Source organism: Mugil cephalus, chromosome 18, assembly GCF_022458985.1.
Source record: "Mugil cephalus isolate CIBA_MC_2020 chromosome 18, CIBA_Mcephalus_1.1, whole genome shotgun sequence".
In the NCBI taxonomy this organism is placed as follows: domain Eukaryota; kingdom Metazoa; phylum Chordata; class Actinopteri; order Mugiliformes; family Mugilidae; genus Mugil; species Mugil cephalus.
This window is the reverse complement of record NC_061787.1, coordinates 15,755,920-15,769,283: the sequence shown is the minus strand read 5'-3', so window position 1 is coordinate 15,769,283 and position 13,364 is coordinate 15,755,920. Positions and strand designations below refer to the sequence as shown.

At 43.7% G+C, this 13,364-nt stretch overlaps 1 protein-coding gene across 3 annotated transcripts in view; it reads left to right on the top strand.

Moving 5' to 3' along the window:
• ctnnd2a (catenin (cadherin-associated protein), delta 2a) overlaps window positions 1-13,016 on the top strand; it is a 244,323-nt gene extending 231,307 nt beyond the window's left edge. For 2 of the 3 annotated variants that reach the window (XM_047568785.1, XM_047568786.1), the window contains 4 exons: window positions 4,618-4,744; window positions 8,807-8,938; window positions 9,404-9,480; window positions 10,350-13,016. In XM_047568785.1, the coding sequence (XP_047424741.1) occupies window positions 4,618-4,744; window positions 8,807-8,938; window positions 9,404-9,480; window positions 10,350-10,772 (759 nt within the window). In that variant the 3' untranslated portion in view covers window positions 10,773-13,016. The remainder of the gene's footprint in view (window positions 1-4,617; window positions 4,745-8,806; window positions 8,939-9,403; window positions 9,481-10,349) is intronic. The other variant, XM_047568787.1, reaches the window with a different exon arrangement.
• The last annotated feature ends 348 nt before the right edge of the window (window positions 13,017-13,364 follow it).

Below are 13,364 nucleotides of genomic sequence, written 5' to 3'. Positions count from 1 at the left end.
CTCTCTCTCTCTCTATCTCTATCTCTCTCTCTCTCTCTCACTCATATACACACGTGCGCGTCCACACATCGCAAACACACACAAATCACCAAAACGGATACACACACACGTATGACAGATGGAGTTCAGGGTCAGAGATACGCTGTGTTTGTCACATGTGTGACAGATTTACAATATGTTCCAGGGATGCGTAACTCACAATGTGGGTGTATTTGTGCGACGCGAGTGAGAAATTGGTGTGCGGTGTGCTTTTGTGAGGTCACTGATTGCACATCCTAGTCATTTGCGAGATCGCTGCAACTGGAATGCTCAAGATTTTCCCCGCAAATGAAATGAGTGCATTTGAAAGGAAAGTTTAAGCTGCAGATATTACAAATGCGCCACTGACACAGCTGACGCAGTAGTTAAAGTATCACCTCCTTGATTTATTGAAGCAAACATTACTTCAAGATGCTCCTGGTGGGTTCAATAATTATATAATATCAATACATATAATATATGATACACTGTATATATACCCACATGTACATGGTATGAGTGTCAACACACATTTGTGGTCTCATGTAGTGTATGTATGTGGCAACATTCCTGGACAGTTGTATTAATTTACTGCTTATGTAATCTCTAATATCATATATTTGGATATGAATAAAGAACCATCATCAGATCAGTGGATTCAGAAATAGCTGCTAATGCATAAAAGCATTTAACTGGCAAAACATGACTTGACTTTTGTTATATAGTAGTCACATCAGTTGTCCGTGAGCTTAGTTTTTACCACTGCTGTTTGTCAAAATTGTGTCTACAAAACAAGATACCGCACAGATTAATGGCTCAAAAAGTAGCAGCATCAGCAGTGAAAGAGCTGCAGTTGATGGGCTGCAGACCTCCAACTTTGTCACAACAAAGTAACTCGATGTGTTGAACTATATTGAGTCTGCAGTTTATATTTGTAGTGCGTGTACACGTGACTGAATGTTCAGTGTAACCGTGCAACCAAACCAAAGCTCAAGCAATTAAAGTCTATCCCACCAACCCAGGGGTCAGCCATCGCTCCTAATGAGCCGCTCTCCAAACACCAACACATAAAGAAGTTGGTCTTGTGGCCTGGAAGCAGCAAAACCATGCAGTGTACAGCATAAAATCAGAACACAGAATGATGAATGGTGGTCAAAAGCCAATTGCTGCCTGGTGGTTTGTTTAGAATTCTGTGAATCGTAGTTTTTAAACCACATCTTCTGTAACTGACTCCAGTGACTGCAGGCGTCTTCAAATTAACCAGGAGTGAAGTGACAGAGAAGGCGCTATGGTACAGTGTGATATAGATTTTTTTTTTCTATAAAATGCATAGTTTTTTGTTTTTTTAACAATAACTCAAACATTCATAACTTGTAGTGATTTTTTTCCAAGTTTGAAATGATAAGACGCTTTTCTTCCAGACAGCTAAAATGAATTCATCCGCCCCTGCTGCAAAGCATAAAGTGAAAAAGACAGCCAGAAGGAGATGCGTATTTGGGAGGAAAAAAAAAAAAAACTTCAAACCAACCTCAGGCCTCAGAAGCTGCCACTGTGTTCTGCCTGGTTTCCCTCTGATGTTCACATGTATTAGATGCGAGCAGACAAAGAGAGAGGAGACGGAGGTTCGTTGGGGTAGGCCGAGGCAAGCGGCAGTATTTCAGGAAGGCAAAGAGGCAGAGCTGCAGTACGTAGTTACATATTTCTGGACTGTTTGCTATAAATGCAACACTAGTTTAAAGGTCGATTTCTAAATCAGCAGAAACACAAGCAGCCAAAATAATGGATGGAAAGGTCAGAGCTATATTATTTCTGTGAGGACAGATGGATCATGTGTGAGTGAAGCGCTCACTGCTGTAAATATCAAAATCTGAGTGTGAAATGAGTGAGAAAGGGACATGGATTGAAGTACTGAAATATGACAATGTTCAGCGGACTGTGAGACCCAGAGGGGACCCACCACTCATCATGTGTAACCTTTTACAATTTTTACCATAATTGCTGTCTGGCATGACTGCAGCCAGACCTACATGTACACACAGACACACACACGTACACACCTCATTTGTTGGGGGCAGTAATCGCTTTTTACCTCTCAGTCCCATGACCTTCAACTTACCATGCAGCGATGGTGGGAGCAACAGGCAGACTGGTTGCCTAGCAACCCCCCTTCTCTATTTCTTTCCTCTCTTATTCTTACAGTAGGAGCTCAAAGGTGTGTGTGGAGAGGGAGAAAAAAAAATAAAAGAAAGTGGGTGGAAAGAAAAAGTAGTTGAGATCAGGGGGATGGGTGAGAATCCGAGACGCTATCAAGTAATGGGTCTCATGTCTGCAGATGTTTGGGTTTCGTTTGCTTTTAGTGTAAGGTTTCCTAGTACACTTTATGTGTTGCATAAAAAAATATGCTCCAAATACTGAACCCCTGCAATTGTCCCCATTTAAACTTTTGCTTTTCAGTGCTTTTCATCTGTGTGTGTTCATGTAATGTCGAAATAACCTAAAATACAATTTGGTACACAACCATGCGCAGAAAAGTTTAGAGTAACTCCCAGGCTACGTGCTTTGGACTTAAAGGCTAATAACTCCGCCTGGCTACGAGTGACGGTTGGCTGCTGTCTCAGGTTGCTAGCTGTCTGCCTCATCATCACCCACTCAGCTTATTTATGTTCCACCTGTTTGCCCACATTTGAATTAGCCAGGAGTTTGTCGAAGTCAGGCACTGGCGAGACAGAGATAACCGTTGCCACCCATGTTTGGCTTCAAAATCGCTGCTCTGAAATCCTATGGGGTGGTCATGCAGGATTTGTCCCTACTTATATACCACCAGTGCTATCGACGTGTTGTTTAAAAGCATAAACTCTTGCTAAAGTGTTCGTGTTGTTTCCGCGGTACGACTTAAAAGCACATGGATATACTGAAGGACTTACATCACCTGCCAGCTCCTGAAATGAGACCACTCAGGGAGTATGTGAATGCACCGTTATTTCACCCATTAGTTGGCCGGAATGCTACACATGACAAGCCAAAGCTGCTAAATCCCCCAAAGTTTCAGTCTGTCACACTGAACTGTGGGGAGTTGTGAGTTTGAGTACTTCACACCATAAACATCCCAAAATCAATGAAAGCTAGAACAAGCTCATCCAGAATATCAGTGCATAGCAACATCAGATCAGTGCAGTGTAAAGGCTTGACCATCCTTAAAGATGAAAACAAGAAAAGAAACTATGGTAACACTTGTTAATCGCAAACATGGAGGTTAACTACGACACGTTTTTGCTCGGGGAGACCCTTAAGAACGCCTGCAGATCATTCTTGAGCCCCAGGAATATAGACAGCACGCTACACACATCACTCCGCAGAGTGCATTTAGCATTCAATATTCAGTGACTGTGTTCATTTTTGAGCAGTATGACAGTTTGACAGTGTCCAATTTCACAGCCATCCAGTGCACCATAAGGAGGTTACATTTTTTTTTTATCATGAGATTTGTCGGGAGGGAGGAGGGTTGCAGGGAGGACCCAGGATGTGAAACAAGTTGAGCGAAAAGACAGATTGGTGGATAAATAGATGAAGTGAAAGTGAGGGAGGGGTGGTGGAGACTAGAATTGAGCTACCTTTGAACTGCTGTGTGTCAGAGGATCCAGCTTTCTATTAGTTTGCAGTGCTGTTCCAGGAAATGAGAGTCAGCGGAGGACATAGGATGGTGCTAACGCCTGCCTAATTCTGTTTCACCCTCCTCTCTTTCTTGTTACCTCTCTCCTCCTTTTTCTATCTTTACTATCCTGTCATTGCTCTCTCTCTCGCCCGTTTCTTGCTCTCATTAGTCTGTCATCTTTTGTCTTCCTCGGCTACCACTCTCTGTTTCCTGCCTTCCTCTCTTTCTTACTCATCTCCTCCATCCCTTGGTCGTCTCATTCTCCTCCCCTCCATGTCCTCGTCTCCAGCCTTATTGCACTGAAGTGACTCATTTCTCCCACAGTCACCACCACAGCCATATGTCTCCGTTATCTTTTATCATCCGCGTCTGCTTTGCTTTCAGAGGTGCCCAATTATCTTAATGCTAAATTGAATTTGGTTCCAGCTCTGTGATTGTTGTTGACTCGCATAATCCATTTTTATGAAAAAGGCTTTGCTCCAATCACTGCTAAACTAATGCACATACAAAGTCACTGGCTTGGTAGTAATTATGCTCGAGTCAGTTGTAGTAATTTATTTTTTTTGTTTGTTTTTCTGCATGGTCGCTGGGATATTTTGTAAGCTAAGAGTTGGTGTTTGTTAATTTATGGTGTGTGCGGAAGATTGTACGTGTAGACATGTGACCGTTATATATATTTGTCTTGAAATGTCTGCAATAAATGCCTTATTCGCTTACCATTGAAATACATTATTTTTATAAAATATATGTTTTGGGCTAAAGATTCAGTTAATGAATTCAAACAGAAGTTCTTGCACAACAGGTGTATGTGATCTTTTCTGATCTACTGCAGATGGATTTGTTGTCAGTAATACGAACATGGTATATTTATTAGCACAATATTAAAGCCACATTAGATTTTGTGTTTGCGCAGTTGCTTTATGTGTTTGTTTATGTTTGTTTTGCAGGATGGTTACTCCCAGTATCACTTTGTCGGCTCTGCCTCAACAATAGAACGAGACCGACAGAGGCCCTACTCCTCTTCACGAACCCCCTCCGTCTCCCCTGTCAGGACATCCCCAAATAACCGCTCGGGTGAGTCTCGACTTTACATGACAGTCCATCTTTCACGTCTGCAAGTTATGTCCTTGTGGCTGATCCATGGAGGTGAAGACCAATCTTCACCAATCAGTGACCTGTGAGGCCTTCACCTCACAGGTCACTGATTGCCGCCTTTTAGGTATGACAACGGTCCTTTCTAAGAGGGTCGCCTCTAAGAGTACCTATTAACTGCACTCACCGGCTTCTAGCTTTCAGACTGCAAATTGTTGTGTTTAGCCTACGATAGACAGTGACGGACAGATAATTCAACCAATCACCTGTCCGTTTCCGATAACAACTTGTCAAACGGCTCCGTCTATAATCTAGCGTGTCACGGGAATATTATCCATGTGTTAATATAAATGTGAGTGTGTCTTCTTCAGTTTCCTCTATCAGCCAGTTTCACTTTAAGACCTTTAACTGGGGGTTTATTTTTTTCACAGCTAAAGAAGTTTATTTAAATTTAGTTAAGCTGGCATTTGAACTGAATTTGTCTCACATGGTGAGACACCTGGCACTGTCTTGAGAGGTTCAGGTGCGACGGTTGGTTGAAAAGGGGCAGAGGCATTCACCACGGGCTGTCACCGTGCTTCATTCCCCCAGAAATTAGGGAAATGAGACCAGAAACTCATCTCTTTTTTCCTGGTTCCTGTTTGCTCAAAGCCAGTGCATGAATATGGAGGATGAAAAAAACATCAAGGTTAGAGCAATAAACCTAGTAACTGTAGCTTTTTCAATAGGCCCGCTATGTTTGAATAAATAAGACGGGATTTTGTTTGCAATTGCAAAAAAAAATAAATTAAATTTGGTGTTGCATTTCACACTTAAGTGACAAAGGTACCCTGTCCCCATTTTGACCGAAAACAAAAGATGCAAGGATGCAGTTGTCCAAAAATTGACATGTGTGCATGGGCACGCTGGACGTATGCAAAGCAGGAAGGCACAGGACATTTCGATTTTATAATGTGGGCCTTAGCCAGTAGCGTCAACATTTACCGGTTGATCAGTCCTTGCACCTGGGCTAAGTAGCTCTTAGCATCGGCGCTCACAGCCCACAGGCTTCCACGCTGTAAAGTATGATTATCGTTAGCCTTTAGCCCGAGCCCACTGGCCTTCATGCTTTGCAAAGGGCGCATTAGCATTAGCTGTTAGCATCAGTAGTTGAGGAGCCTTTAGCTGTTCTTTCTCCACACTGGGCTTAGCAAGCTGATGAGGCAGAAAAGTACTTTTCCTTCCTCCCGGCTTAGAGAGGTCTTCAAGGACCCAGCTAAGAGAGAGGGAGAGACACAGACAGAGAGAAAAAGTGTGTATTTGTGTGTGTGGAGACGGAGAAAGAGGGAGGGATGAGATAAACAGGGGAGGAGATAAAGAAAAAAGCAAAAAGGGGAAGAAGAATTAGGGACTGAAGGACGGTTAATGCAGGGAGTAGGAAGCAAAGGCTGAGGATTTGACTTTAGCCAGCGACATTGAAAGTAAGGAGTTTGGAGATTATAGTACGTAAAGAAATTTGTGGACTTCTGTTGTACGGTGGAGTTAAACGGTTAAATGGCAGGAAATGACCCCATTTCCTCCCCCTGCTCCTCCCCTCTCTACACACCACATCTCGCCTTTTGCCTGCTCACAGGGCTGTGCACTTTTCATTTACTCTTTTCCTCCTCCTCTTTGCAGTAATCCTACTTTCTCCTCACCTCTCCCTCTGATCTCTCACACTTTACAGGCCACCTCAGTGCACACACAGGTGCGAACACACACACACACACACATGCATCTGTATCGCCTCTCTGCATACACTCCAGAGTGCAATCGGGCTCCTTAGAGATGGATCAAAGCAAAAGGAGTAATGATGGCACGGAAGCACACTTGGAGAAGAGGAGCGGATGAATTGGTGTGAGGGGAGGCTGAGGAAGATACGGGGAGGTTAGAGGCTGAAAGAGAGAAGACAGAGTAAAATAGAGAGGGAGAGGGAGACCTTTAGATCCATCATGGCCCCCACGGGGTCCCGGGGTGTTTAGCGCTGATAGAATGAGTCTCCCAGGCTGTCATATCCAGCAGCTACAAGCCAGGTCCCTGCTGTAACCGTTACAAGTAGTGATGGCACTGTCTCCGGAGGCGCCTGTGACAGGTTTGAGCTTTTAAATTAATGGAAACTGCCTCAGAGGTGTCAAGTGATAAAATTAAATATCAAATGTGTAAAAACATTCTAACTGACTGGCACACCGCAGCCAAATACTCACTAATCATTTTCCCTTTTCATAACCATGTGTGTGTCTTGTTCGAGTGCAGAAACGAGAGAAACAGATAAGGGGTTACAGTGGTGTTTTCCTTTAACGTCAAACATTAAAGCGTATGAAAAGGTTTCCTTAAGCATTAAAATAAATAACCTCAATTTAAAGGGATTTAGCTTCTTATATATATTTTTTTTTTTTTTGCCCCTGTTTGATCTTCTTTACCAAGCATTCTTGATACTAATTTTTGAAGTGTCTTACTTTTAGTTTTTAATCCTGAATCATGAGAAATGTTCCTTCTTGCACAACTGACGATGGTGCTCTCCACCGACTGTATTGAGTTCCGCATTCATCCACATTTGTCAAAGTTGGCTTAAGCAGGTCCAAAGAGATTATTTTCAGAACGCCCTTGACTTCTGTGAGTATAGATTATAGCTACAGTGTGTGTGCCGTATGTATAGCGGCTAGTTCCAATAATGTGCAGCTCAGCGGACTGAAAGGGCCGACACAACGGTATGCAGAATTCTGGAAACGCTCTCCAGATAAGAGGGACTGAGTAAGCACTTAAAGTTTGCAAGAAGGGGATTAGATTACTGTGTGTGCGCGAAAAAGTGCGATAGGGATTTTGGGACGTGTAAAGTATATGTACAGAATATGTGCCAGGTCTGTCAGTCCCTGTGCATATTCTGCGTGGGCGGCGCTCAGGCATGAAGAGAAACACTGTGAGGTTTGAAATGCTGCTAAATAGAAGTAGGGTTTCTGAAAATGAATCCGTCATCAAGCTTAAGTTGAACAGGTACAACTTTCGCAAATAGCACTGCAGATTGGTGTGAGGCTTATCAAAAAATGTACTGGTTGTCACAACAACCGACAAACTACCGACTGCAGACCAGACCAGTTTTCTTTGCACAGTGCTGAGGCTGAGAGTTACTGACAGCCATGGAATTTTACATGAAAAGCTCACATATGTAAAAGGATATAAATAGTCGTACAGATCAAGGTTATTATGTTGAGTGAAATAGCATGGGAACAAGGAATCACACTTGATGCCAGGTTTTAGAATTTAGTTTTCCAGTCATGATAAACATGACGCCTTTTCCATGATGAAAATAAATGTAAGGTTTGTGTGCTGGTAAAATATGCATTGTTCGGTGCAGCGCACCACAAAGCAGAGTTGGGCTGACTTCTATCCACTCTTACCTTGCTTGTAAGTTTCAAACCTGTGAGCCGTCCCCTGTACGGGGATTAACCTTTTCAGCCGGATGGTGTGATACAGGATTTGTCGTACTTTTCAGACACTTGTTGGGCCGGTCGACTCAACAATGCATCTGTAAGATGAAACAAATCGGTTTATTCAGTCTTCCCAGCAAGAATAGCCGATTCCATTTCGACCCATACGCTGATCAGACGTAACATTGTGACAACTCACGGGTGAAGTAAATGGCATCTTGTGACAATATTCTGCTGGGAAACTTTTGGACCCGGCACCCCAGGATGTATTCTCATAAAGAATATAAGAAATATGTTGTCTAAATTAAAAGAACAAAATGTGAAATTTGATATCCAAATGATGCATCCAAAAAAATGGTGTGCGTGCTTGCATGCGTGTGTGTGTGTGAATTCCCAGAAGTCCTTTAACATGCTGGAGGTGACCCTTTCCGCTGACAAGCTAAATGATGAATAATGACTGGGCACCTTGAAAGACCAAGACACAAATATAAGCATGCAGAGTGTGAAGGCTCATGCTGTTCTGGGTTTATTGCTCATTATTTTGTGTGTGCATGTGTGTGTGTGTGTGTTTGTGTGTGTGTGTGTGTGTGCGCGCGTGTAGCGAGTGCTCCAGCCTCCCCCAGAGAGATGATGAGTCTGAAGGAACGCAAGATGGACTACGATTCCACGGCAACCAACGCTGGTTTCCATAGCAACAAAGGAGAGCACACATCCCGGAAAGACGGCATGGCAGGTGTGTGTGTGTGTGTGTGTGTGTGTGTGTGTGTGTGTGTGTGATGGAGAGGCAGAGTAGATCTAAATGATTCTATTTTATCCACCCTCTTAATCTTTTTTCTCTTCTATTTTCATCCCATATTTCCACTTTTTTTTTTTTTTTTTTACCTCACACAAGTTTTCTCCTCTTACTCACGCACTCTGATTTTTCTCTGTCTTGGCCAGGCTTTTCTTCTTACTATATTATTGCCTTTGCTCTCTCACTTTTTCTCTCACCCTGCAATTCTATCTATTTTATTCTTATTCTCTTATAATGTTCCCTTGAGGTCATGAGGGATAGGCTAGTTGCCAGACTTTCAGGCAAATGCTCTCTGTTTATTTTTGACTGAGCCAATTGTTTTCTATGGTGTTGTTAATTTTGAATGGTTATATTATTTTATTCATTCACAAAAAAAAGTGTGTCCTTCTCTTTTTTCTCATCCAGTTCAAGTGTCCTGTGGAACGTCTACGTTGTTCCGAAACTCTTACCTGACCGCCAGCGATGATATCAAACAAAATCAGGTGAGTTCGTAGCTAGTAGTGTATAGCCACACACCGGCACTGTTTTAGCTGCGCATGCGCACCGCCAGGGCTCTCATAAATTGGCATTTGCTGTTATGACAAGGTGGTTATTATGAGAGATAGCAGCGGGATGGAGGAGGCATGCACACGCGCCGCGCACAAAAGGTGTCCCGCTGCGATAAGAGATGTTCTGGCAGAATGTGCGATGGAGGCCCAACCTCAGCTCATGCAGCGTGGAACTACAGCAACCTGAAACCACACCCAACTGGCAATTAAACCCATTACTTCGCTTGATTGCACTAATTATTTGCTCCTGTTAAATGAGTCTGCTGGCGAGGGGGGAGGGGGTCAAACAAAGCATAACAGACTAGCAAGATTAGAGTTGAAATTCTTCTTGTTTCTTGATCTGTTTTGAATGTGCGATCAAAGTGTAGGTTCATTTATGTGGACGCACACCTTCACCACCGGAAGTTACACTCAGCTTAGTAACTGAGATGAGCGTAAATAAAAATAGTTTTAACACGTATGGCCGCAGCTTCACCGCACATCTACCCACACAGACTGTGAGAGGCTTAGTGTTAGAGATGAATTGCCCCCTTCAGTGTCTGCATGCAATAAAGAACTCACAGCATGAGCCCCTTCCTAACTGATCCCTATCTGAGCTCTTCTACCCGTACTGCCTTGCCTGCCTTTCAAACCACCTTACCCTGTGTTTTCACTCTCTACCTGTTTCTTTCCTTTCCATCTTTGTCTTTATGTCCCTCCCCCTTTTTCACTTTGCTTCCACCACCCTCATTTCCGCCACTTGCCCCACTCTCGCGCCTCACCTCCGTCTACCACTTCTACCACTTCCACCGCTCCCTCACCAGGCTCCAGCCCAGCCCTGCGTCGTGCCCCCACAGCCCCTGCAGGACAGCCCATCAGCGGCCGTGCTAAAAGACTACGACCCCTACCCTCCCCCTCCCTCTTTCCCCCAGCCCCAGCCGCCGCAGCCTCCACCTCACAGCCAGAGCCGGAGCTTTGACGAGGCCTACTACGAGGACCAAGGGCTGCCGCCGCCTCCGCCGTCCCAGCCGCAGCCACCGATCCAGGCACAGGCCCAGCCTCAGGCCCAGCCCCAGCAGCCTCCGAGCACCACCGGGCCGCCCCGGGATCCGCGGGAAGATCTGCGCATGCACCTGGGCCTAAAGTCCACCGGCAACTACGTAGACTTCTACTCGGCTTCTCGGCCGTACAGCGAACTGAACTACGAGACCAGCCACTACCCGGCCTCACCTGACTCCTGGGTCTAGTTAGACTAATACATTTAGTGGGGGGGGCAAGAGACAGTCTGTGTGTGCTTGTGTGAAAGGGATTATTTTTGCAAGAGGACAACAGCAGAATAACACAAGGTGACTATAAGTGGCGTTTTGAAAAAGAAAAAAAAAAGGTATCTTGCAGCCAGTGGCAGGAAATTTGTGTTCTCAAATAGACAGAGCTAGATGGGGTTTAGAAGCGAAGTCAGGTCGAGTGACAAAGAGAGACTGTGCATGTGCATGCAAACATTTTCCTTTTTTTTTTTCTCCAGACCACTTTCTTTCTTTCTTTAAAGTCGGGTCCATTTCACCAGGGAGTGGAGCAAGTGAGAGCAGACTTGAAGGAGTGCGTTTGACAAGGGGAGAGCAAGGAGTGGGAAAGGGAGAAAATGACCAGATGGAGAGAGTATGCAGATACAGAAGACAAGGGAGTGCTCTTACTCCGTAGGAGCAGGAAATGATCGGACCTTCTGTCAAAGACGGAAAGAGGTAGAGAGGAACAGCAGAAGTGACATGAGGGTTCTTGAAGAGGTCACGGAGAATAAAAGCACAGAGAAAGATGAAAGCACATAGAGTAGTAGAAAAGAAGTGGAAGTTTACCATTTCACCTAAGTGACAAACGTAGCACTGCTTTTATCCCCTTTTTATTTTTGTTGCGTTGGCCTTGCTGCCTCCAGAGGCGTGTGAATTTGTTTTTAAAGAATGTCAACTTCAGGAGACTTTTTTGTCACCATTCTTTTACATCTTTATTTTTAATTTGTACTTTTCTAAAAATTTTCACTTTCAAAAGAGAAATAATTTTTATTTTACGTGTACAGTTTAAAGGTGATACAGTGTGTATATTACACGTTTTTCGATGGGCCACTTAAGCAAACATGATTTCTTTTCCCGTGACTGACAGCTGACTGAAACGACAAAAGCAACAAGAACAAGTGAAACGTGGACAAAACAATCAGAAACGACAGACACTGTCGGGCTGGATGTCAGAAGGCGCTTTTGTTTTTGCCCCCGTTTCCAGCCAGAGAGGAGGCCCCTGCAATATTTGTGTTTTTCTCTCTCCATCAAGTGAATTTCATCGTGGACACGATCAAAACGTCAAGAGCGGTTCCAGACAGAGCAGCCTCGCTCCAGAGTCCCCGTCAACAAAAGTGCTTTTTCACTGCCTAAACAATGTATGTGTATGTTTAAAGCACAGTCTCTTTCTTCAGAGAGGGTTGTCTCTGCACTTGGGGGATCTGATGTGTTTGACAGCTTCAGTGGTTTCTCATCATCACTTGTGCATAACAAAAAAAAAAAAAGAAAAAAGAAAAAAAAAATAACTGGTCCGTTCAATGAAAGCCACCTCAAATATTGTACATCTCAGCGTGTGGTAGAGAAAAGAGAGAAACATGGCGTCGTGCCAAACTTTGACACATCTTGGACCAGTCCGAGAGGACTTTAAAAAAATTTTTGTCGAAGTTTACAAGACAATGACAGGATGAGTCCCTCTGCTGTTTGTATCTTTTGTTTTCTTGTGTTTTGATCAGGTGAAGCCGTAATTATTGCTGGAGATCATGGGTAATGTCTCCCTCCCATAGATGTACAGACCTGCCTCTCTGTGCTGGCTGAGCATGTGTGGGTTGCGTGTATGTGGACACACGTGTGAGTGTGGTTGTGCGCACGTATGTGACAGAGCGTGTGCGCGTGTACACGTAAACTTGAGCGAGCGTATCTATGCATGCATGTGTGTAGTAGCGTGTGTGTGTGTGTGTGTGTGTGTGTGCCTTTGTTGCGTGTGCGTGCGTGAGCGTTCCTGTACAAATCATAAATGTCCAAATAAGGCATTCCTACTGACAGTTTGTCCAGTTTTACAACATGAGAAACAACAGGTAAAAATCACTAGAATGAATTGTTCATATAGAATGACAAATCTATAAATATATGAATATAAATATAAATATATATATATATATAATTTTTATGTGCTGATGTCAGTGTCACTAAATGCAACAAATGTTCGCAGAGAAAAAAATTATTATGTGGTGTACAACAGGACTCTTGTTCACTTGACCTAAACTTGGAAACTGCTGATCAGGATCCCCCCCACCCCAATCGAAACAAAAGAGAAATCCCACCTAAAGATGCTCAGGCTCTGGTGCGAGTTGTGTGTTATTGTGTGTCCATGCTTCTTAGATGATGACCCTGCCGAGAGAGGAACGTACTTGAACACAAGGAAAAATAAAAAGACTCTTTGCAATCAAACACCTCTGCTCTTGATCATTGCGACAGCTGACATTTTTCACAAGGATGTCCAGTTCTGACTTGAATTAGCCGCTGTTAGATGTTTCCCCTCACACATTGTGTTTTTTTTTTTTCTTGTTTTTTTTCGCAGGGTAAAATTCGTGTGGTGTGTGGTGAATGCGTGTGTTAATCTGACGCCTTTTGATGTGTTTCAGATGAATTCACGTGTTTGTTCTCTTTCTTTCGCTCTATCTTTTGTTCAGAGGGGTTTCAGGTGCCTTTGAAGATCTAACAGCGTAATGTAGGAACATTTTCCTTCCCACAGCCCCACTTTGGTTTTTGAGGTTGACTTTTAAAATCAGTTGTGTA